This window comes from Erpetoichthys calabaricus, chromosome 1 (genome assembly GCF_900747795.2).
Source record: "Erpetoichthys calabaricus chromosome 1, fErpCal1.3, whole genome shotgun sequence".
Lineage (NCBI taxonomy): Eukaryota > Metazoa > Chordata > Cladistia > Polypteriformes > Polypteridae > Erpetoichthys > Erpetoichthys calabaricus.
The window spans coordinates 259,462,675-259,489,083 of record NC_041394.2 but is presented as its reverse complement, the minus strand read 5'-3'; the positions used below and the strand labels follow the sequence as shown (position 1 = coordinate 259,489,083).

Below are 26,409 nucleotides of genomic sequence, written 5' to 3'. Positions count from 1 at the left end.
CATTGGACCATGGAGCAATGGAAGAAGGTGGTCTGGCCTGATGAATCATAATTTCTATTAGTTCATGTGGATGTCCAGATTTACCTGCGTCTTTTACCTAGGGAAGAGATGCACTATGGGAAGAAGGCAAGCTGTCAGAGGCAGTGTGATGCCCTGGGAAATGTTCTGCTGGGACACCTTGGATCTTGCAATGAATGTTGATGTTACTTTGATGCTCATCACCTACCTAAAAATTGTTTCAGACCATGTATACCCCTTTATGGCAACAGTATTCCCTGATGGCAGTGGCCTCTCTCAGAAGAATAACGCACCTTGCCACACTGCAAAATTTGTTGAGGAATGGTTTGAGGAACATAACAAAGAGCTGAAGATGTTCACTTGGCCTACAGATTTCCCAGATCTCAGTCCATTCAAACATCTTTGGGATGTGCAGGAAACCCAAGTCCAATCAATGAAGGCCTCACCTCGCAGCTTACAGGACTTAAAGGATCTGCTGTTAACATCTTAGTGTCAGACACCATAGGACACCTTCAGATGTCTAGTGGGGTCCACACCTTGATGCGTCAGAGCTGTTTCAGCAGCACGAGGGGGACCTGCTCAATATTAGGCAGGTGGTTTTAATATTGTGGCTGATACATGTATAGTGCTCTATCATTGTGCTTTGATATAATAAGGTTGTAAGTAACATTCTAAAATTCATGTAAATCAAATCTGCATTGTGATGGGTCATAGCCTATCTTGACAGCCCTGGATGAAAAACAGCAAACATCCCATTCCCTGGCCCCAGGATGAACATGTTAAGAAAAAAATGAAATAAAATGTAAATTCTGAAGCTAATCAAGGGTAGTGTAAATCACAAACAAATAAACACCCGTGCTGTACAAACAATCTACTCCCTATTTCCAATAAGTAATAAAATATTTAGCAAGACACTCAGCTGCTGAGGACAATAATAAAAAAGTGGCTCAGTTCAGATAATCAACGCATAGATAGCTACTGATTCAGAAACATTTATATTTACAGAGAAGATCAGTCTTTCCTTTATTAAAAATAAATGCAAAATGGGACAAAGGATTTGTAGAAAAAGTTTAATCTCATTAATTTTTAATGAACATGGACAAATTAAGAAATGAAGCTATTACTCTGCTCAAGATTTCATAGTATTTCATATGAAGTACAATTTAACTATATTATGCAAAGTAAAAGTAGAACCCTGTTGACCATACTTCACATGTTTTGTTTTCCTTAGTGAACCTTTACAATTATGTCTGAGACTGTTAAAGTTATATACAAGCAATTTAATATGGCATAAACAAAGTTAAACAGATCAAACCTAGTAGATTGTTTCTAAGTATAATCAAACTATCTTTAAAGTTCTTCTTCAGACCCTGTGTATTAAACTGATTTTCTTTGCATTTCAGACACAAAAGCATGTCACCAAGAATAAACAAATAGCAGCTCCACACTGAATCAAAACTCATGTTCCTTTGACGGTATACGCACTGTGTGTTTACTGTAGCCTGTATTTATGCAACAGCAATTTTTGTCAATACTTGCTAAACATTCAACACTGTATACAAAAATGTACACTGTATAAAAAATATAAACATATAAAGAAGTTAAACATTTTTTGATTCATTCTGAAAACTCAGGGTCACCTTCTTGAGAGAAGTTCTGTAATAATAAAAAAAAAAATCAATGGTTAATAACTTTTATGAACTTCCCTGAACTACTGTATATACTCCCCAGGTATGTTAACAGACTTGGAAAACGTCCACTTTGTACATGAACATTTAAAAAGCATTATATTGTGTGGTATGCAGCAAAAATGTATGTAGAAAGGTTGGTAAAAGTTGACTAAACAATCATTAAATTATTAAAAAAAAACTTTAGAAACACTAATTTTGTTTCTGAAGAAAAACAAGTTATTTCATTTAGAGAAAATAATTCCATAATATCCAGAAAAAATTGTATTCTGTAAGATATATTTTCAAGACTAATCAATAAATTTAACTGCCTTCAAGCAAATAAGACAAGTAATATGATGAGTCATCTAAGTGTATGAATCCTTTTTAAACTGCCAAAAAATGAATAAACCACATTCCAGTGATAAAATGCTTATGACTAAGGCCATATCTTTGCTAAGAAATTTTTGAACCCACACATTTAGATCACCGCCCTCTAAAACTGGTTTTGATTCAGACACAGCTATTTAATGAGGAAACATCAAACATTTATTAAAATTTAATCATTTTAATTAGGATTACAATTAGTATGCCATGTTAAAGAGGCTAAATACTGTATTATAATAATACTGCTGCAAATAGCAGAAAGTGTTTAAATTTCTTAAAACTGATTTTAGAATATTCTGACAAATAAGGAAATTAAAGAGTATTGTAAGAGTGGATAGCGCTTTGAGTACTGAGAAAAGCGCTATATAAATGTAATGAATTATTATTATTAAGAGGATTTTTTTCTTTTAAAGTATTAAGATATATTTTTTCCATGAATAATACTAGAGAGACTGGACATTTTCAAATTACTAAGTGCACAAATCCTCTATGTGACACAACTTTCTTGCCTTTGTGGTGGTCGGTTGGGGGCTGTGCCCAGCCGCGACGCCTGGACGGACCAGGAGAGGGCAGTCCTGGTTAGTGTGGAGGCCACGGGAAAGGAAAAAGGAATCTCAACCCTATAGGGGCCTGTGGTCACCACCAGGGGGCGCCCGGACGAGTAAGGAGCCCTGGACGTCAGCACTTCCTCCAAACCCGGAGGTGCTGGCGGAAGAAATACCAGGGACACCCGGAGTGCTTCTGGGTGCTCATGCGGCACTTCCACCACACCAGGAAGTGCCGCAGGAAGCTCATCAGGAGGCACCTGGAGCACATCTGGGTGGGAATAAAAGGGGCCGCCTCCCTCCAGTCGTCAGCCGGAGTCGGGAGGAAGAGGACAAAGCTCAGGAAGGAAGACGGAGGCGGCAAAGGACTATTGGAAGGCCCGGGAAAGAAGGGTGATTGGTGCAGGGACACTGTGTGTTGTGCGGGACTTTGGACTTTTAGATAGTGTAAATAAAAGTGTGTGTTGGACTTATTGGTGTCTGCCTGTCTGTGTCCAGGCTGGTTCTCCACACCTTAGAATGGTAGAAAAAGTGAATGACACAAACTTGAAATAATATTGGCTGAAATAATGGTAGTTCAATAGTAAACATGAGAAACAGGATAAGCTCCCATTATATGGTGAAAAGAGACAGGAAGGAATGTGGACATATACAGTAGTACAATATAAATTAATGTGATTTTAATATCTAACACTGTCCATTTTACATGCATCCAAGTGTCTAGGACCTTATAAGTGAATATGAGTGTCAAAAAAATACAAACAGTACACAATTGGAAGTTTATTCTTTCTGTTGTGACTAAACAAACAAGTGCCTACTAAAGTCTCAAAAATTACAAAATCTTACCTCTGTTTTGATTTTTACATGTAGCTTCACATATTTTCTTAGTGGTAAACTTGTTATTGTTTCCACCACAGCCACCATATACAAATGGTCGACACTTATTTGAATTCTGATGATAATACCAGAGGAGAGTGTAATGAACACAGAATCCATCATTTCTTGGCTGAGAGCAGATTTCTGTGAACAATATATAAAATATTACAAAATTTAGCCGCAACAGTGATGGAAATGGCAAATCTTCAAGCTAGCAGCAGTGTTTAAGCTAGTAGATCAAGCATCTATATACAACATACAGTATGCTGCTCTGGCAGAGAAGAAACTCCTCTAGTAGCCAGTGTAGACCTTTAGGAGATCAACTTTACAAGACCAAGAAGCACTACAAAGAGTAGCCCAGTTTTATATCAGTGTGCTCACAGAAATAATACCATGGGAGTTTGTCGGGGATATATTTATCTCTGTTTCATCAGCCAGCAAGCTATCATTTGGTTTCCACAATTACCAGGCAGATAATACTCTGTAGAGGAAGTTCCCTACCTCCGCAGTAAACCCAAAACCCCAGGCTTACATGTTCTTAAAGGAATACATCACCACCCAAATTTCTGTTTATTTTATACTTATCCTATGTTGTTTGTACTAATAACACACTTTTTTAATTTCCTGTTTTCTTGGAGAACAGAGATCACTAAATTCCCGATATAAGAGGCTTCAAAAGAGCCCCAACTTGAATAACAGCAGACTCCTACATCAGGATGTTATTTGTTGATTTTAGCTCTGCATTTAACACCATCATTCCCTACAATCTGGTAACTAAACTCAGCAACCTTGGATCAGCATCTCTCTTTGTAATTGGACACTGGAGTTTCTAACCGACAGACATCATCTACCCTGATCCTGAATACCAGCATTCCATAGGGCTGTGTACTCAGCCCACTCCTCTATTCTCTCTTTACCCATGTCTGCCTCCCTTTATATGGCTCCAGCTCCATCATAAAGTTCGCAGACATCACCACGGTAATAGGACTGATCAGTGACAAGGACAAGTCACCCTACAGAGAGGAGGTCCAGCACCTGACAACATGATAATTCCAGTCTGGTTAAAAAAGTGCAACTGCATCTTTCCTTCCTGAGGAGGCTATAGATAGCTTGCCTGTCACCTCAGATTCTGTTGAATTTTTACCGCTGCACTGTTGAGAGCATATTGACAAACTGCATTAAAGTGTGGTATGGCAACTGATCCCTAGCTGACAGGAAGGCCCTGCAATGAGTAGGGAAAACTGCCCAGCACATCATTGGCATCCCACTGCCGACTATTGCTGACCTGCAGGACCTGCAGCATACATGGTGTCTGCGATGGTCTCGCAGGATCATCAAGGATGCCTCACACCTCAGTCATGGACTATTTACTCTCCTCTCATCAGGGACGTGCTACAGGGGCCTTCGGTCCAACACAATCAAGCTCAGGAACAGTTTAATTCACAACACCATCACCATTCTGAACTCTCAACCCTTACAACTCAATAGCTGACCCTTCTATATATCAATACTTTCTGACTGTACTCTATGTATATTTTCACCTGTTTACATATATCTATTCTGTATATAAAAATATTTCATATATCTATATTTATTCATATCATGTATCTATACTACTGATCAGTATTCATATCTATATACTCTGCCTTGTATATACTACTACCTGTAAATTCAAATATTATATGTAAGCTGCCCTATTGCACCTTACTGTTCATTGCACTTTAATGTACTATTTTCACCCACTGTCTATTGCACCTTACTCTAATATTTGCACTTTCTGGTTGGATGCTAAACAGCACTTTGTTGTACCTGTACAATGACAACAAAGTTGAATCTAATCTAATCTAAATTACTTGTGTTGCATAATCCAGCCAAATAGATGTATTTCACAAAATATTACTAAATAAACCACTTCCAGAAAATGCTCTCATGCACAACACAGAGATGTGTTTAAATGGGATTGAGCATTTGACTTGAGAACCCGCTTCTCCCCTTATTCATCTTCTAGGAGTCCAGTCCAGTAACAGCATATTTTTGGCTACCCCTTCAAGTGACAGAAAGATTGTAGAATGCACAATTAAAGAGAAAAAAAATGAAAAAAAAGCAACCAATGAATGAAGGGAGTGGATTTTTGCTAATACAGTGTAAAATAAACTATTTCTTCTTGTGTATAACAGTGAAGAATGCCTCATGGGCCTCTGTTAGACAATGCTCTGCAATGTTTGTTTTACGTAAAGTTAACAAATGAGTTATTAGTGGACAGCAACACTGTTTGAAGCCCATTTGGAGACCTGGATGGGATTGATGGACATTGTCCCTCATTGTTCATAGCAGGTAGTTGGCATTATTGGACTTCAACAACCTTGTCCCCCCCCCCCCAATGTCCAGAGTGCACACCCCTTTAATGGTGCCCCTTTGTGCATGTACCTCGGTCCTTAAGTAGCAAACACTCCATGGTATAAAGAGCATGCACACCTTGTGAAACACAAATGGTGCCCCCTTTGTGTACATACTGTGGAAATTATTATCATACTTCTACAACCTTGGGAAGAGAGTTCCCCACTGGGTGTCCAAAACACAAGTCCCATACATTTCATAAAGGTTGGATTGGCAACTATGGATTGGTAAACTGAATTCCTGGTCAAAGAAAAAGGGGAAAGGTGGGTCTTGAATTTAAAAGCATACTTTCTTTTGAGAGTTTTTTACTATTGTGAATTAGACGATTTTTCTGAAATGTTTTATTTAATGTAAAGTTAAATAAAAACTGCTAAAATCACATTACTTTAACATGGCTTTCTCACAGCTTCATCTTAGTTTAATCCTGATGCTCTGTATATTCAATTAATTAGCATTATTATTCATGGTATACATATTCAAAATCTGTACTAACCCCTACTTTCTCTTCTGTTCTTTTTCCGGTTTTCTGGGGTGGCGACCTGCGCCACCACCTCCTGATCAAAGCACCGTGATATCCCTACATTGATGGATTAAAGACCAGAAGTCCACATGGCCGTCATCATCAAGTTCTTCCATGAGAACCCTTAATACAATGAGGACTGATTGAGGTCATTGATGTTAGGTAGAATGCCTTGAGGGGGCTGGGCGGTCTCATGGCCTCGGAACCCCTGCAGATTTTATTTTTATCTCCAGCCGTCTGGAGTTTTTTTTTTGTTTTTTTTCTGTCCTCCCTGGCCATCGGACTTTACTTTTATTCTGTTAATTAGTGTTCCCTTATTTTAATTCTTATTTATTTTGTCTTTTTTCACTTTCTTCATCATTGAGCTGCATTATTTGTATGAAAATGTGCTATATAAATAAAATGTTGTTGTTGTTATTAACAATATGCTTTGTGAATACATTATATTAGATTTTTTTCTCAGCCATCACTACAAAAAATGCAGGATGAATAAAAGATATAAGTACCATTTTCAGTTGTACAATGTGTTGCATGTTAATTTTCAAATGCAAGGAATAATGTTACTGTAACCTCTACGCATGGCAATAATGCCCCTATACATTTATTATCCCATAAATAAATATATCATTGGTGGTGCATTGCATGGTGGTTGCTACAGCCATTGTAAAGCCCCAGGACTGTGGGTTCAATTGGTGACCCACTCAAGTTCTTATAATTATTTTATAGAAAGTGCTTCCTTAATGCTTTTGCAACCTCTCCATATGTTCACATACAATAGTTGTTCTCTGGCTATTCTGATTTACACCCATATTTCAAATATTTGCATAGTTTGTAAATTTGTGATTCTAAATTAGAATCATGGTAGTACTGATGTCCTTTTAGTGCAGACATAATTCTTGTCTTGTATCCCATGCTTCCCGGCTTGATTTTGGCTCCCTGGACATTAGACTGGGAAAAGTTCAGAAAACTAATGTTTAGTTTTGTTAAAAAAAATCAGAAAACCATGCATTTTTCTGTAAACTATTTTCTCACTAATCTAATCCAACATTATGCATGACATTGAAAGGAAATAACATGTCTTTTCTAAATAGGACTTTAACAAGTGATAGCTGAAAGATGGCATTATACCTGGAAATTGGCTCTTAGCAAATCGTTTTCTTCTTTGTTGTGGTTCTATTATCTGTTCATTTTCTGAATCTGCAAAAAATTAAAGTAAAACAGTTAAGGTGGTGATATCTAATAAATAAATCAACATTTTAATAATTGCCCATTACAGATGTAGCATAAATTTCTGAACCTAACAACCATTTGATAAATGTCACTGCAATGCCTGTAATGTGGCTCTCACCCCAATATAATTATATAATTGCCTGTGGAGAACTTCACAAGTGCTTCAGTTTGTCACAGACAGCTCAGTCACCAACTGTGACTTTATATCAAACTAATAAAATGTCAGGGATGGGAAATAGTGTTGGAGCTTTCTATTTCAGATCAACGAGAAAGTAACAGTACAGAATGCTGGTAGTGCTTTATGAACATTGCTGGTGTTTCATTAAAAAAGGTTACAGTTTAGTTTTTTAACTTACTTTGTCACTTTCCGAATCAATCTGATTGAACTATATGATGATGAACTATTAACTCTACCCAAATTAAAAGAAATGTTCTTCTGTATTTAAACAGATATGGCATGATTAGAGAGACTGCATTTTATTTTTGCACTTTAGTATACAAAGATTAAGGAATTTAAATATAAGATTCAACAATCATAAACAAAAAAGTACTGCTTATTAATTGGAAAGGAAAATATATGGAACCATGCTATTTTTTGTTAATAACAATAAAAAATAGCATATATACATATTATATCTCTAGGCCATAATGATACATTATCTCTAATATGCTTGAAAAATGTAAAAAAAGCAAAGAAGTAAGGTAAATTTATAAAATGCGTATTTGATGACTTAATCAAATATACATTTTTGTAATAATTGAAAGAAGTGTGTATGCACAAATTAATGTTCCTACATTTTTCCCAATCATGAATGGTCACAAAATATCTTACATTTGTTCATACTGTACAAGAACAAGAAGGTTGTCTCCACCCAGAGAACACTCTCAAATATAATAGAATAGAATGTGACATAAATGGTTAGAAATTCCTCGGATTAAACCTGTTAAAATGGCAACTGGACATGCAAGTTTGGTGTAAAAAAATGTAAAAAATATTTGACCAAATGAGATAAATGATTTGGTATCCTGAGCAATGGAGTTACTGGAAAATCAAAATCAAAATATATTGCTTTGTAGACTGTGGCAATACCAGATAATAAAGTGGGTATTTTATCATTGCTTGTAGCAAAATCAAAGTAATACATTTAAAGTTTGCATAATTTTTAATCCTTTTATTGCTTGCCCACAATAATCTTTATTATCTATCATCTACTATCTATCTTTTATCCATTGGCCTAAAGTATATAAATATATTAATTTCATTCTTCTTTCATATTAATATTTATTTTCATGTTCATTTTTCCTTTGATACTGCATGTTATAAATTTCATACGCCAAAAGTAAATTCCTCATTTGAAAATAAAAAAAAATAGTGAATGAACAACAGCCTACCAGTGCATGTACGCAAAGAAAAGTCTGCATTCATACTCAGTTTCTGTATGTGTAAGAATGTTTTCATATCATTCTCGGGTTTTATGAATCCGTTTGTACATTGATTTTATGTAAGAACAAATCCATAGAATTTAAGATCAAATCTCTCTATATGATTTTTTATATATAAAAGAGGCTCTTGATCACATTAAGAAGACCATATCTATGAAGCATTAAATTATATGATGTTTTCAAGGCCAAACTTTCTTCTATCATGTTCTTTTCCTTACTATTCTATCTATCTATCTATCTATCTATCTATCTATCTATCTATCTATCTATCTATCTATCTATCTATCTATCTATCTATCTATCTATCTATTTCCCTTACTCCCTCTTAGACATTCTTGCAGCTTACACAGCCATATTTGGGGTCTCAAGGAGTTGGTATCAAAATAAGCAGCGGTATTCAGACACCTTAACAAGCATGCTTAGTCTGCAGTGTTTTGCAGGTGCCTCTGACCTGATTGCATATTTTAGAACTAAAATGGAAAGGACGAACTCCATAGCCTATGTCAAACTACGACCAAATGGTGTTATAATTGCTCTATATTCTGCTGAGCTTCTTTTTAAGCATACATCACCTGGACTCTTTGTTCAACTTTCTTTTGTGTGTTTCTTAGTAAAAAAATCTTAGTGGTAATGGAACAATACATGCTAACATTTTTTTCTTTTGAGATTTCTATTCCATTATATAAACGGAGTATTTTAAATAATTCAAGACAGTATTTGAAAAAAAGTTTTAAACCTGTAGTTGAACTGGAACTTTACACCTAATTTTCTTTTTACTTTTTCAGTTAGTGATTCAACATTTTACATCAAACAGAGTTTTAAATGCCTCAATATATTTTTAGTGTTTATATTTAATAATCATGAGTCATTAACAGTTACAAGACACTAAAAATTAATTTAAAAAAATCAGCTGTTGAGTTAATTCATGCCCTAATAATAATTTAATCAATTCTCCTGTAATAACCAGAATAAGGCAACAATTTCTGGAGTTCATGAAAACCTTTCTGTCTAGCTGAATATCATTGGCTGTTAAAAGTGTTCCACTTTATTACTGATTTATATTTAACAAATATTTTTACCCGAGGTGATGTGCAAGACCAGAATATGTTCCATTTTGTAAAACTGGAGCACAGGCACATTAAGTGACTTGCACATGATCATACAGTGAGCAAAATACAGAGTTTGAACAAGCAGCCTTGTGGATTTACAGTGCAGTATTTTAACCACTGGACAAAACTGCCTGCCTAAATACAAATTGCTTTTGTAATGGTATGCCTAAATAGACTCTTATACAACTGACTTTGGAAGCCATATTACTATAATGATAATTATTCAAATTGAGTTTTTTAATTCAGTTAAATATGAACTTAAGAAAGGGAGAAATAGTCAGTAGTCTCACTGTTTTTGTGTAATTCATTTTTAAGGTTCTGAAGAGTTTTTGCTTTTATGTCCAAAGACTTTTATGCAACTGCCTTTGAAAACTGTATAACTATAATAATACTGTATTGTAATTACTATGTTCAAATGGAGTTCTTTAGTGTTCAGTTAAATACGTAAGAAAAGTTAAACAGTCATCAGGGCCGCTATTTTTTTGTGTAATACATTTCTAAGGCTCTGTAGACTTTTTGTTTTTATGTCCAGTTTCAATGCACTGAGATTGCCATACTGTGATAAATTGCAAAGTGAACTGCATATGACTCTAGAGATGACTCTAGTTCAACATAGTGTTATTACTGTTAATAAATAAGAAGACAGTATAATCAGTGTGCAAATATTACAATGTTAAAGTCACTATTTTTCACTATAATGCTGAGATGAGTATATTTGGATAATTTAGGCATAGAAAAATAATGTCTGTACTGAAAAATAATATGCCTCTGCTTAACAAAAACAAATCTCCCTATGAAACATATTCTAGCCTTTAAAATGCACAGCACAAATTATGTCTCCAGTTCAGTGAAATTGCCAAACTTATCAAATAATGTAAGTTTAACTGAACAAGTGATAGCTGTCTGAAGTGATCTAGAGGTAGATTGAATTTACATGTGAAATTATTGATGTCCACAGGTTGTAGGTCATTAGTCTCATCCTCATTTTCATCATTGTAATCTGGTAGTTCTTCATCTTGATCCAGATTACCATTTTCAGTTGTCTTCTTATCCATATCTGTAATGTCTTCATCATCAGGGTCTTTTGTGTTTATGACCAGGAGAAAGTCTTTTCCTTCATAACATTATGGAAAGATAAATACATTTTAAAATGCATGAAATTATTCAAAAGTAATCGATATTGTCAGATGTTTAAAACCATTAACTTCTCAAATGCATGCTTAGCATCAGTAAATTAGATAAAAAAATATACACTGTTGTTTTCATCAACTGTATTATTAATTAAGCAATCAAATATGCATATTGAGTCATCTCATCTCATCAGCAAAATTATAATTTGTAATCACTGGTTTAGCTGAGGTCATTTTTTTAAATGTGTTAGTAAATGAAGTGTGAACTGTTAGAGATTATTGGTTTTTGCAATAAATAATAACTCTACTATAGAATCAAAATATCTTATTAAGATGTAATTAATGAGATTTTTGAGTACTCAGATTATAGTTACAGATACTAATTATGTCAAAATTACAATGATCCATTTGAGAGGTTATAATTAGCCAATAAACTGATAAGAAGAATATTATTCTATATTAATCAAATTATATTTTCTTTTATTTATTTTATATAATTATAGATTTTAATTTTATAATTGTTCAAATTATAGATTGGGTATTGTTTTGATATTTCCTGCAAGTACCACATATCCCAAATGTCTAAAAAAATTTTACCTACTGATGTTAGATAACAAAAAAAAAATCTTGTTTACTATGTACACTTGTAGAAATCAAACAAGGACTTTATGTTATTGCTAAACTAAACCAGTGGGTAGATAATTATTTATTTTCCTCCATAATGCTCAAAGAAGGCCAAGCTTTAAAGATTCCCTGTTGTACAAACATTGAGTGGTCGGAAATAAAATTGACAGAAACCAGCAAACTCTAAAAAAGAAACCTTGCCTTTTATAATTAAAACTGAGGGCACATCCTTGCTTCCGTCATATCATGATTTCTTCCATAGCTGTAAGAAACAGTGTTACACCAACTGAGTTTATGAATCTGGTTGTGCTATGCAGTGGATGTTTGATTTGATTTCATTGTTGAGTTGCACTTTAGTTCCCAGTGGCATCATACTGGATGTCTAGCAACTGTGAAGATGATTTGAAATGTAACCCACACATTTAAAGCAAGTGTTTCTTTGTTTTTATCCACAAACTTGGATGAAGATATTTTTGCAAATGTCAATTTATTTATAGAGAAACATCAGTAATGCTGTAGCCAAAGTGTTTTATAAAGAACATGAAACATAAGACAACAATAGGAAAGTGAAACAAACCACTGAGTAAGAAGGTAAGATTACCAGTATCATGGAAGATCATGAAATGCTAAAGAATAGTCTAGTTTTAGACAGGTCAACTGAAGGTGAGGCCTTAATGTAATAATGTAAAGAATTCCACAAACATGGTGCAGCAAAAACCCTGTCACCTTTAGTTTTACATTTAGCACAAGGGCCCACAAGAAACATCTGGTAGACCTAAGCTCTCTGGATGGCTGATGCAAAACATGCAATTCAGATAAATAGGTGGGAACATGCCCATGTGAAAATTTAAGAACCAGCAACACAATTTTAAAATCAATTCTAAAACAAACTGGCAACCAATGTAACAAGGACACAATTGGGGATACAGAGGCAAACTTTATTGCCAGAACGAAAAATGATTTGCAGTAAACAAGCCAAGAAAAAATAAAAGCATGAGCAGCTCTCTGAAGATCCCCAGGGGATAGAAAAGGCTTGACCTTGGCTAAAAGACGAAGCTGGAAAAATCAACTCTTGACCGCAGAATTAATCTGTCTCTCAAAGGAGAGTTTACTGTCAAAAAAAACCCCAAGATTATGAACTTGAGGTTTACAGAAGTCTGCCAAAGTGCCAAGAAATTCAAATCCCACTTGAGTTGTGCCTGCAGGACCAACTAACAATACTTATGTTTTATTATGATTGAGATCTAGAAAATTGTCAGCCTCAATTGTGCATTAAAGAACAAAGGACAGGGGGCTGAGACGGGGCACTAATGCTTTTCTTTCCTTCATTCCACAGAAAAACAACAGAATAAAACAGTCCTACTGGTCATCACATCCCGTTCATACAAAAGACTCCTTGGCTGGCTCTGTGGAGTCACCACACATTTCCCCGATGACTCCATTATCCACTGCATTTCCTACCCGCTAATTGCACTTCCTTTTTGTTCCATATAAAAGAGTCAAGAAAGAACTTTGTTGTCAAATGTTTTGCTTTAATTTTGACCTGGGTTTTGTACTGGACGCTACACCCAGTATACGGGGAGGATCCTCAACCCTTAACCTGAGCTTCTGTGTGCTTATTTCTTCACACATATGAAAACATTTTCTGTTTTAGCTGTGTGTTCAGCATTTCTTTCCTCATACTTCCTCTATCATTCGATATTTACACAGATTTCAAATTATATTTCAATACCTATTGTGGCATGCGGCTGGGGGTGGCACCCAGCCGGGATGCCCAGGAGGACCAGAGGAGGGCTCACGCTTCTTCCAGACCACGAGGGGGCGACCGCCCTGGTTCCTTTGGGGGCCACGGGTACAGAGCTGGGAAGTTAACGCAAGTGCATGCATTCTGCAAGTGCATGAACCCTGTAGGGGCCCGTGGTCACCGCCAGGGGGCGCCCCCATGCCTGGAGAACCCTGGACCCCTGCACTTCCGCCACACCAGGAAGCACTAGTGAATAGGCCATATCAATAGCCTTAAATAAGACCATATGTTTCTTAGCATGACAGGATGCCAAATCAGAGAAGTAGTCATATTTACATTTCTTAACTGCCTCAAGAAAGTTAGACAGAGAAATGCTAAAATTCTGCACAGATATAGTCAGCGTGTCTTTCTTCCACCATCATTCTGCAGTCCTTTAGGAGCACAAGAACTGATGTGTGGTGTCACTAAATTGTGGAGCTGGTCTTACCTTTTGGGAGCAGATTTTAAGGGATGCAATTAAATCTCGAACCATTTTACAAGATGAATTAAAGACTAAAAAAGAGTTGTCACATTGGCCTTGTAAATTCAAATTGGTAAAGATACTTTTAAAATCAGAAATAACTGAAGAATTTAAAATACGAGAATAGTGTGGGACACAGCTTGTAATAATAACATCAACAAAAAATATTCACATCCATCATTAGAGAAAAATGATCAGTAATATGAGCATCACGTATCTCAATGTTATTAACTGTAACACCATGTTTAAGAATGAGATTAAGGGTGTGACCAAGAGGTCCAGCTCCTTTGAAGTAATAAAATCATGCAAAATAAAAGTTTTATTAGTCACTGACATTGTGTTCAGGAAAGCTACCTTAATAGACGTGAGCCAAGCTTGAGTGAGCCAGTGAAGATTAGCAGCTTTAGCTCCCCTACAGCACACAGGGAAGTAGTAACGCAGCCTTTAGAAAGAGAAATTAAATCTAATTACCATTGCCCAAGAGCTTACGTCCTGTAATGGAGAAGACGGGTCAAAGACAACTCTCAAACATCGGGAATCCAGGCCCAACAAGGAAGAATGGAGCCAGCTCCATTTGACAACTACACCTGCCCACCTCCGGCAAAGAACACAGCTCACTCATAAAAGTGAACACGGGTGTCCAGGTACAAAAAGTCAGAGATGAATATATCAAAGATGGAGGTTCAAATGGAGTCCCTTCAAAAGATAAGGATTGAGAAGATAATAGACCAGCGAAGATACTGAGTAAGGACATCTGATCATACATCAGTAGCTGCTGGGAAGTACAAAACACATAAAAACGATATTAAAACAAATATTAAAGAGACTAGCAAATGGCTTGCCTTACCAGTCGGCATCATTGCTGTATCCAGCGGTGCTGGTTGTTAAAGGGTCATGCTAACAACATCATGATGGCGACTTCTGGGACTATAGTCACCAGTAACCAGGTGCTGTGCCCTGGTAATGGAGCCTGAAGATGGCGGTATCCAAGAAAAAAAACAAGATGGCTCCACAAAAGTCTACTTTAAAATGACATCCAAGTAAAACACATGTGTCAGGTTTGGACTCAGAGACCTAGAAAGCCTACAATGGGAAGTAAATATTGACAAAAAGGGCTCGGCATCAGTATGAAATGGTCCATACAGAACTTCCATGTAAATTTAACTGTAATGATAAAACAGGAAATAACTCAATGGACGATTTTACAATACAATACAACTGACCGTACTCTACAATAATATGTTTATTTGAAAATGTACGTGCATACCCGTATGAATGCATGCACTTGCGTTAACTTCTGTGTGCCTTTATGTATACATAAATGTATATTTAAATAAACTATGTATTTCAAAAATTGCTCATACAAAAATATACCAAATCATTAGGCCTGATCCCATGACTAAATAGAGCAGACTGCAAAAATCTAGATTAAATTAAAAAATTCCTACAGCAGTTATAGTTGGACATAGGTCAAACCATTTTTGAAGGATATACGGATAAGTACTGGACCAAACTGGACCAAAAACAATAAGCCTTTAATAAGTCAGACACGATACAATTAAAAAAAAAGACATTACATTTTTTTGGAGCCTATCATTATACATACTATAAATTTTAGCATTCAGCACAGATATCTCAAAAACCATTTGTTATAAATTTCATTCAATTAATTCTGATCAAGGTCACAGATGGACAGAGCCTATCCTATATTAGGCACAACATACCTAAGTCACTTGTTCATCCCAGAGCACATTGATTATTAAGTCTGAGGTACTTTACTTTTGCCAATTTAACCTGTAGGCATTTGGGGTGTGGAGGTAAAATTCATAAAGTCAATGGACCAGACAGAGATGCAGATTCAGTCTTCTGGAATTATGCAGCATCAGTGCTAACCAAAAGGCCACAAAATCTGATAAAACAAAATGTTCTCTAAAAAGTATAATCTTCAGCTGGAATCTGAGAGACACGGGTATGGTTACAAAGGTTTTACATGCAAAACATTAAAAAAAACAAAGATAAAAATTTGGAATGTTTTCTAATAAATGTATGCAGAAGTGTGGGTACACCATTCTATATTATTTTATCAGTAATAGTTAATTTCACAGTATTGAAAGCATAAAAGCTTTCATTGAACATAATACATAGGAAGTAAGCAAAGATTGGAACAATCCAGATAATGGTTAATTATTTTTTATGTTTCATAGTAATCAAACAAAATTTGTTTAATGTGATAAAAGGCTATACAGTAATCCCTCGCTATATCGCGCTTCGACTTTCGCGGCTTCACTCTATCGCGGATTTTATATGTAAGCATATTTAAATATATATCGCGGATTTTTTGCTGGTTTGCGGATTTCTGCAGACAATGGGTCTTTTAATTTCTGGTACATGCTTCCTCAGTTGGTTTGCCCAGTTGATTTCATACAAGGGACACTATTGGCAGATGGCTGAGAAGCTACCCAACCAGAGCGCGTATTACATATTAAATAAAACTCCTCAAATATATTGTGACCACGGGGGCTGTTCGCACCCCTAGAGGATACGGCCGCTCCTCAATAAACGCTGAAAGATTACCTTCACATTGCTCTCTTCCTTGCTGGACTTACATATGGCTGATTTGTCAAGCGATATGCTTCCCGCACTGTGCTTCGCATACTTAAAACATCAAATAGCATGTATTGATTTTTGATTGTTTGCTTTCTTGCTCTGACATTCTCTGCTCCTGACGGAGGGGGTGTGAGCAGGGGGGCTGTTCACACCCATTGACGATATGGACGCTCGTCTAAAAATGCTGAAAGATTACCTTCACGTTGCTCCATTCTGTGCAGCTGCTTTATCAAGCGACATGCTTCCTGCACGGTGCTTCGCATACTTAAAAGCTCGAAGGGCACGTATTGATTTTTGATTGTTTGTTTGTTTTTCTCTGTCTCTCTCTCTCTCTCTGACATTCTCTGCTCCTAACGGAGGGGGTGTGAGCAGAGGGGCTGTTCGCACACTGACCTAGAGGATACGGACGCTCCTCTAAAAAATGCTGAAAGACTACCTTTACATTGTACTGGCGGTGCTTCGCATACTTAAAAGCCAAACAGCCCTATTGATTTTTGTTTGCTTTTTTCTCTCTCTCTCTCTGACATTATCTGCTCCTGACGCGCACTCCTTTGAAGAGGAAGATATGTTTGCATTCTTTTAATTGTGAGACGGAACTGTCATCTCTGTCTTGTCATGGAGCACAGTTTAAACTTTTGAAAAAGAGACAAATGTTTGTTTGCAGTGTTTGAATAACGTTCCTGTCTCTCTACAACCTCCTGTGTTTCTGTGCAAATCTGTGACCCAAGCATGACAATATAAAAATAACCATATAAACATATGGTTTGTACTTCGTGGATTTTCACCTTTCGCAGGGGGTTCTGGAACGCAACCCCCGCGATCGAGGAGGGATTACGGTATATCTTTTTCTATTTTCTCCTTTTTCTTCAGGTTTACTGCATATTTTATTAATCTCTAAGGGGAAAGTCATTTGTTATATATATTGTCACACATGTGCGAGTAGGCGACAGTTAAAGGGTCTGACTAATGGTAATAAAATATCCGACCAGGGGGCGGCGGAGTGCGCTGACTGTCTTTCTCAGTTCCCTACTGACCTTTCCCGGGAAATCCTGCAAGGTTCCAAGGCCTTAAAAACACATCACTTCCGGAGCCGGCCCCTTTGCTGATGTCACTTCCAAAGCCAGCCCCTTTGCTGAAATCACTTCTGAAGCCGGCCCCTTTGCTGATGTCACTTCTGAAGCCGGCCCCTTTGCTGACGTCACTTCTGAAGCTGGCCCCTTTGCTGACGTCACTTCTGGTTCCGGCCCTTTTGATGACATCAGTTCCTCTTTGGGCCTTTAAAGCCTCCATCTTTGTCTACTGTAGTCAGTTCTGTTGTGGACTCTGTTCTATGCACATCGTGCTCAAAAACATAAACTTTTGCAGCTGGGAAAACAATATAAAGGTGGCTGCCCCAAATCTTTATGATGTCTATGTTGTATTATTGTCACAGTGGCGTAGACGGCAGGATTCAGTCCCAGAACAAACCGGGACACTGACAGGAAACTAACCAGGTAGGAAAGTACCGTGGCCGAGTTTTGGGGGTACGGTTGGGGGTTAGGAAGGACTCAGTACAGGCTCCACTCCCCAAATACAACCCCGGGCTTGTAACTTACCAAGTGGAGAGTGTGAGAGGGACACACAGACGTAGGCTGGTTTCTGGGGATGAAACAAAAAGGGCTTATTATGCTCTCTCGAAGGAAAGAGCTGAGCCGCCCATTGGGGCTGCGGTCCCAGATAAATATGGGCTATCCCCAGTCCAGCAGGCAAGAATAATAAAAAATGGCTAAGGCCATTTGAACTGACCACCTGCCAAATAGTGCAGCAGGTCGCCTGCTATATTTTTTTACAGGGGCTTCCTAAAAACTTTGCCCAGCCGGACTGGGGAGATTTCCATTCTATGGAAGAGCTTATAAAGTTCATAAAATCACCCATACCAGTCTTGCAATCTGGGAGAGCAGAACAGCCCTCTAGTGGATTTCCTAGAGATTACATCCTACAAAATAAGTCTCTTCCACATAAATCGGAGCCTGTTTCTGAGTTCCTGGGCCGCCGGGCATGCGACCTACCAGGGAATGAGGCAGGATGTAGGTGGAGGCAGTGGCGTAGCTAGGGGCGGGTGGAGAGGGCAGTCCACCCTGGGCGGCACATTTTTGGGGGCGGCATTATTGGCCGAAAGGCTCAGAACACTTCACGTGTAATCAGCAGGGTTCGGAGAAATATCACTCATGAATGAAAAAAAATCGAATTCTCTGATTTTCATCCACAAATGCTTCAAAAATCGTTTTCAGACGGTCCTTCTGTGACAGCATCAGACACGGCAGTTGAAATTTATGAGGCAATAACATAAATAAACAGAAACATTACACCAATAATAATTTCTAGGAAGATAAACAACTAATTCACAATGTATAATTTCATTTCGTTATCAATCCGAATGCGTTCTTGCTCATCCCCACCTATCACTTGTACACCACACCAGTTCTGGTTTTCGCAGCGTAATTATATTAAACTAATAATCAGAACACAGCTTATCAGTGAGTCTGTACTATATTCTTGTCTAGTTGATGCTTATAAATAATTATATGTGAAAAAAAAATTGCTGTTTCTCTATATATAAATAAATCTATACAAAATGTATCTTAATTTTTCTCAATAATAATTTAAATAAGTTAACATATTCAGATACGATGGAGGGTGGTAAATTGAACCCCGCCCCGCCCCACCCCGAGTGGTGCAAACTCGAGCTACGCCACTGGGTGGAGGAAGGGAGACGGTTTGTGTGCTCTTGCCAACCCCCCTGACATTATCAAATACAGGATCAGTAGTCATTCATGGTTATAAACTCAATGCCTTGTTTGATTCCAGCAGCAACATTTCCATTGTTGATTGCCGATATGTCTTACCGCGACAAAGAATTAAAGAAAAGACCAGTATTAAATGTATTCATGGAGACATCCGGATGTACAATACCGCCCTTTGCTTCATGAGTCAGGGAAGATCACTAAAAAAATTCCCATGGCGGTCCACCCTAATTCACCTTTTCCAGCGATTCTGGGGCGGTACTGGTCAGAAAATAAATGCGGTAAACTATTGACTACTCCTGATAAAAAGTTAGGCCTCATTATAGATGGGGATAACTCGTCTCAAGCTGTCTCCACGCCGTGTACACAGCTGGCGGAGAGAGATACGGAAGCCTACGAGGAGGACGGGGAGATTCCTGGACCGTCGCAGGCGAATACGTCATCTGCCCGCGCCTTGACAAGTCGGGAGGAAACCCCGCCCCTTCAGGTCAGAGCAGTGAAATGATGACTCCCCAATATTTGCAAAAAATGCAGTAGTCCTTTTCAACGGCCAACGCACGCACCAGCCCATGCCACAAGGACCTCACTTTGTAATAGAAAATGATCTATTATAGCAGGTGGCGGAACATGGGGCGGAGGTCCGGAAACTGTTATTAATCCCACGAACCTACCGGCGGCAGGTTTGTGAATTAGCACATGCCCACCTCCTTGGAGGCCGAAAAACTCTGAAAAAACTTTAGAGCGGATTAAGCTCAGATTTTATTGTCCGGGAATTAACAAGGAGGTTCGCCGTTTTTGTATTTCTTGTCCGGAATGTCAGTTACGGCAAATTCCTAGGAGGGACCGTACTCCTCTCGTTCCCCTTCCTTTAGTTGATGTCCCCTTTGAAAGAATCAGGGTCGATATTGTAGGACCCTTAGAGCCCTCAGCCCGAGGACATAAATATATATTAGTCCTCGTGGATTATGCGACCCGATATCCAGAAGCTGTTCCCTTGCGCTCAGCTACAGCTAAAGCAATCGCACGGGAACTAGTAGGGGTATTTGCACGTACGGCATTCCTAAAGAAGTCCTAACGGACCAAGGGACGCGTTTTACCTCAGAGACGTTCAAGGAAACGGCCAATTTACTGAAAATGAAGCACTTAAAGACCGCAGTGTATCATCCTCAAACTGACGGTCTAGTAGAGAGGTTTAATCAGACTCTCAAGCAGATGCTAACAATGCGGTCAGCAGGGACGGGAGGAATTGGGATCAACTCCTCCCCCTCGTACTCTTTGCCTATCGGGAAGTCCAACAAGCCTCTAAGGGTTCTCACCTTTTGAATTATTATACGGATGACAACCCCGAGTTATATTGGATATTTTGAAAGAATGTTGGGAAGGAGAGGCTCTTCCATCTACAAATATTTTGGAATATATCGCGCAATTACGCGATAGATTTGGGAAAATCCAACCGATTCTAAAAAGTCATATCGAAGAGGCACAAGCAGCTCAGGCCCGTTATTATGACCGTGGCACGACACTCCAAGAATTCCGTCCGGGGGATTGTGTCATGGTATTAGTTCCTACCTCCCATTCTAAATTACTCGCCCCTTGGCAAGGCCCTTATGAAATTTAAGGAGAGATAAGGATTGGTCGACTATTTGGTGAAACAACCCAATCGTAGACCAAGCGAGTGGGTTTATCATGTGAACTTGCTGAAGCCGTGGAAGGAGAGGGAGTCAGATCCCTCCTCCGCTCAGCCCTGCTCATTCTTTGCTCACATAGACACCCTTAATTTCGGCGCAGAATTAATTTATAGACAAAGACAGGAGCTGGAATCAGCTATGCTGTCCGTCTCTGAGGTGGTGAGTGAAAAACCCGGGAGGACCTCTCTGATTGTGCACGACATAGTGACAGAACAAGAGGTTATAGTCCGAGAGCGCCCCTATAGACTTCCTGAGGCAAAGAAAGCAGAAGTGGAGCTGAAAATCAAGCGGATGCTGGAACTAGGAGTGATAGAGGAAAGTTATAGTCCCTGGTCCTGTCCAATCGTCTTGGTTAGTAAGCCTGACGGCAGTTGGAGGTTTTACAATGACTTCCGTCGGCTTAACCAGGTCTCCCTATTTGATGCTTATCCCATGCCTCGCGTGGATGACCTTCTCGAGAGGATTGGACAAGCAGAATTTTTTACCACACTTGACATGACAAAGGGGTACTGGCAGATTCCTTTAATGGACTCCGTGAAGGTCAAGACAGCATTTAGCACCCCTAGTGGACACTGGCAGTATCGTGTCCTTCCATTCGGATTACATGGGGCTCCTGCGACTTTCCAGCGTCTGTTGGACAAAGTGCTCCCACCCCATAATGCGTATAAGTGCTGCCTATCTGGATGACGTCGTCATCTATTCCAGCACATGGAAGGAACACATACAGCAGGTCACTGTGGTATTGCGGACACTAGGAGAAGCCAGGCTTCGTATCAATCCCAAGAAATGTTTCTTTGGACTGAAAGAGGCAAAATATTTGGGCTACCTGGAGGGTTGGGGTACCGTAAAACCACAGTGTTCAAAAATAGATGCCATTTTAAAATGATCCTGTCCACGAACCAAGTGGCAAGTCCAAGCATTTCTCGGATTAGCAAGGTACTACCGCCGGTTCGTACCTAGGTTTTCAGAGAGAGCGGCGCCCTTGACTGATCTAACAAAGAAGAGGGCTCCTAATCATGTGGTATGGACTGTCAAGGCGGACACTGCATTCTGTGACTTAAAACAGGCACTCACTTCAGCACCAATATTAAAAGCTCCTAATTTTTCTCTCCCTTTTATTCTCCAGACGGATGATTCAGACGCAGGCCTGGGGGCCGTGCTGAGCCAAAGCGTCGATGGTGTTGAACACCCTGTCATGTACCTGTGCCGGAAACTGTTAGATCGGGAGACCAGGTATGCAGCGGTGGAACGGGAAGCCCTTGCAATTAAATGGGCGATTACACAGTTGAGGTACTACCTCTTGGGCCGGGAGTTCACTCTGGTGACGGATCATGCTCCCTTACGGTGAATGGCCCGTCACAAAGAGTTGAATCCATGGGTCACTAGGTGGTTTCTTGACCTTCAACCTTACAAGTTTTCGCTAGTTCATCGTAAGGGCTCTTTCCATGCCAACTCTGATGCTCTCTCTCGTGCCCACGACCTCTTGGTGCAGGACGCCCGACCCGATGGGTCTGGGCTGAGGGGGGGGGGGGGGCCTTGTCACACACGTGTGAGTAGGAGGCAGCTAAAGGGACTAAATAATGGTAATAAAACATCCAACCAGGGGGCGGCGGAGTGCGCTGACTGTCTTTCTCAGTTCCTTACAGACCTTTCTCGGGAAATCCTGCAAGGTTCCGGCACCTCAGAAGACATCACTTCTGGAGCCGGCCCCTTTGCGGACGTCACTTCCGAAGCCAGCCCCTTTGCTGACATCACTTCTGAAGCCGGCCCCTTTGCTGGCGTCACTTCCGAAGCCAGCCCCTTTGCTGACATCACTTCTGGTTGCAGCCCTTTTAATGACATCAGTTTCTCTATGGGCCTTTAAAGCCTCCATCTTTGTCTACTGTAGTCAGTTCTGTTGTGGACTCTGTTCTATGCACATCGTGCTCAAAAACAAACTTTTGCAGCTGGGAAAACAATATATGGGTGGCTGCCCCAAATCTTTATGTCTATGTTGTATTATTGTCACAATATATATACATACATACATACTATATATATACTATATATATATATTATATCAGAAATCCATAAGTTTATTTTATAATTGACTGGCTTGCTGTGGCCATGTTTAAAGAAGAGCCCCTGACTTAATAAGAAAGTAGTATTTTTCATGTTGCACACTGTACGTATGGTTTAGTGCTTATGAATATCAGTTGTATTTTATACACTGAATTTGGTAGAAGTGCCATCTAGTAACCTTATATGCACATTTAATAGAAGAAGCAGTAATGACCCAGTCCTTATTTTCAAATCAAGACAATGAAAGGAAGTTATTAAGACAGCTATCAAAATGCTAGCTTAAACCTTATTAATCGCTCAGAAGAACTCGGAGGAAGTGATTCAGCAGCTGTACTTTGTTTTGACATGACATTATTTGAAATACTTTGTGCAGATGAGATCATTGGATTACAGTAAAAATGGAAGCCTAATTTTGGCCAGGAATGTCTGAATTACCCTGGAAAACTAGGCACTACTCTTACCCACACACAGAACTGGGATGAAGACATTACTTCTCTTATAAATGAGCTCAATATTTTATACATTGTCTCCACCATTTTAAAAAGGTTAATCTGCAAGTACAGGAAATGTGTTGTAGAACTGATAGTCCGGTATGACAGTGCATTTACTCATTCAAAACATCAAACATGATCACATTAAAACAGCAGAAAGAACTGTAGGCATGAAACTACACTTACATACATCTCAAGATCAGGATATTCTGCCCAAGGTCAGGAAGAGGATCAGGAGATGAAAAGTAGTCAAATCAGAAACAAATCAAATCCTACAAGATAAAACTTTTGCACCCAAACCTAACTGTTACCCAGATAATCAAAGGAAAACTGTAAAATCAAAAACGAGAAATTTGCCGTACATTTGATTGTGTTTATATCAATTAACAGTTACTCAATGAACCGTTGTGCTGGTATTAAAAGCATTGTGCTGATGACATGAGACATGGTGACGTCTCAACCAACATTCCTTAGCAACCTGCAGCAGCATCCTGGTAGTGGGATTAATAGCATGGTGGTGCCCATATTGCAGCACTGCAAAATTAATAATCACTATGTCCTAGAAACATTATTACACAAAGTAACCATGTAGAAATGTTACAGAGTAATAGAAACTCATATTCTCACAAGTTCTTTTGCTTAGAAAAATTTACTTTAAGAGAAATAGATTTTAACATAGGAAGAGAGCAAATAACATAATCACAGCTAGCACTTACCCAGATAACTATCTCTTTCAGTTACCACCTTCCGGGAAAACATTATAGGTAAACTGAAAGCAAGAATCAGTCTGCATGTCAAAACATAAATTGTTTTTACTTTTAAAAACTAATTATGAGTGCACTTTATATATTGTCACATTGTTCTATGCATTTATTGTGTAATGATTTGGTAATGGTACAGGTAGTGTTGTGGTGATGTCACACAGCACAGCTCATGAAAATGTCACACATTTCTGTGGTAATTTATTTGCTCCTTATGGAGACTGGCCTCATTTCTGCATAGCCCCCCAAGTCACTGCTTCTTATTTTTTAACTGTTCTTTTTCACAGCTTTTGAAGCTCCCAATATGGCTGTCAGGTGGTGAACTGCTTACTATGAAAGCCCATTATGATAAAATGCACTATTTTCATTGTTCTTTTTAAGAAGTTAATTTTTTCACTATATCTTAATCTCACCACTTCATTTTTTATTGAGCTATTCCACAATTTTAATTACATTATTTTGGAAAATTATTACTTACAGCTAGTAACATTCAAGTGCGTGTTTTCACTTCTGTGGACAAGTACAAAAGAGACCAGCAGAAATGTAATGGCCACAAGGGAAACCGAAATCTACATTGAAATGATGTGTTTAATTTTATAGCTAATATTCTGATACATATTTATATTTAATTTTTAGCTTGATAAAAGTGTTTTTTCTGAGTTAGCTGAGTGCTATATGTGTGTTTGGATATATAACCAAGTTCTCTAGTCCTCTCTTCATATCTGCTAATCAAAATAGCCTAGTGATTTATAGCACTATTTTTGCCCGAGATTATCAGAAAGAATTCAGCAAGAGGTGCAACTCCACTAATGGGTCATCTATCTGTCATTTTTCCAAGCCAAAGAGAAATATCCAGTTAAAAACATCAACCTACAAAACGTTGTTTTTATTTTAGTTCACCAAATGACCCAGCTTTTCACACTTTAGTCAAAAGGAATGTGTAATATATATGTTACACATACATGTTACACATATATATGCAGATATACGAGGAAAATAACACTTATGAAATGTTATATGCATGAAACAAAATGAAGTTTCAATCATAATTTCAGTACTAGCTAATGGAAGCTTCAGCTGCTGTTCCCTGTAGCTAAGGTAGCATTTACTCACTCCTAGATTCAGTGCCCCAGGTTCCAAAAATGGGCCCAGTTATTGTACTGTATGTGTAGAATCTACATGTTTTCTTTATGTGGGGTTTCCTCCCAAAAACATATGCATTTGAATTGCATCACCTTGTGTAGGTGTGTGCATTATTGGTCTCTGGGATGATCTGACATCCTGACTGGATCAGATTTCTGCCAATGCTTTTGGGACAGACAGCACAGACTCTTAATTGATAAGGCATATTCAGTAATCTGATAGAAGAACAGTGTAATAGAGAACAGGCAATCAGTGTCATTGTGTTAATTGGGCCATATTATGCTATATGTTGAAGACTGTTCTTTTTTCTGGTTGCATATTTTGGAACAATGCAGTACAAGCTTAGTTTTTTTCTTCTTCGCATAAAACAAAAATAACAAAAACATAAAGAGGATGTTTATTGCTTTTTGTGCAGATTGGAACGAAAATCAATACCAGCCTTGCTCTTCTAATGCAGTACATCAAATAGTTGATTCAGTGATGACTCGTTGTCACCATCTACTGTCAAAAGGATGAAAACTGAGGGGGGTACGCCTGCTATGGCATAGCAAACTAATGCTGCAAATAATGTAGGCCTTTTTCACAAATTATACTGTGTATAGTATATTTTGAAGTGTATTGCATGTTACTATGACTGTAGGATAGAGACTAACTCCTAACAATTA

General features: G+C 38.3%; 1 protein-coding gene across 1 annotated transcript in view; it reads right to left on the bottom strand.

Moving 5' to 3' along the window:
• Positions 1-3,297: 3,297 nt before the first annotated feature.
• The window catches only part of col7a1l (collagen type VII alpha 1-like), a 548,766-nt gene continuing 525,654 nt past the window's right edge, over positions 3,298-26,409 (bottom strand). Inside the window, exons 105-108 of the mRNA XM_051929632.1 lie at positions 11,127-11,306; positions 7,539-7,607; positions 3,464-3,637; positions 3,298-3,344 (exon numbers count right to left, since the gene is read on the bottom strand). Coding sequence (XP_051785592.1) covers positions 3,298-3,344; positions 3,464-3,637; positions 7,539-7,607; positions 11,127-11,306 — 470 coding nt within the window. The remainder of the gene's footprint in view (positions 3,345-3,463; positions 3,638-7,538; positions 7,608-11,126; positions 11,307-26,409) is intronic.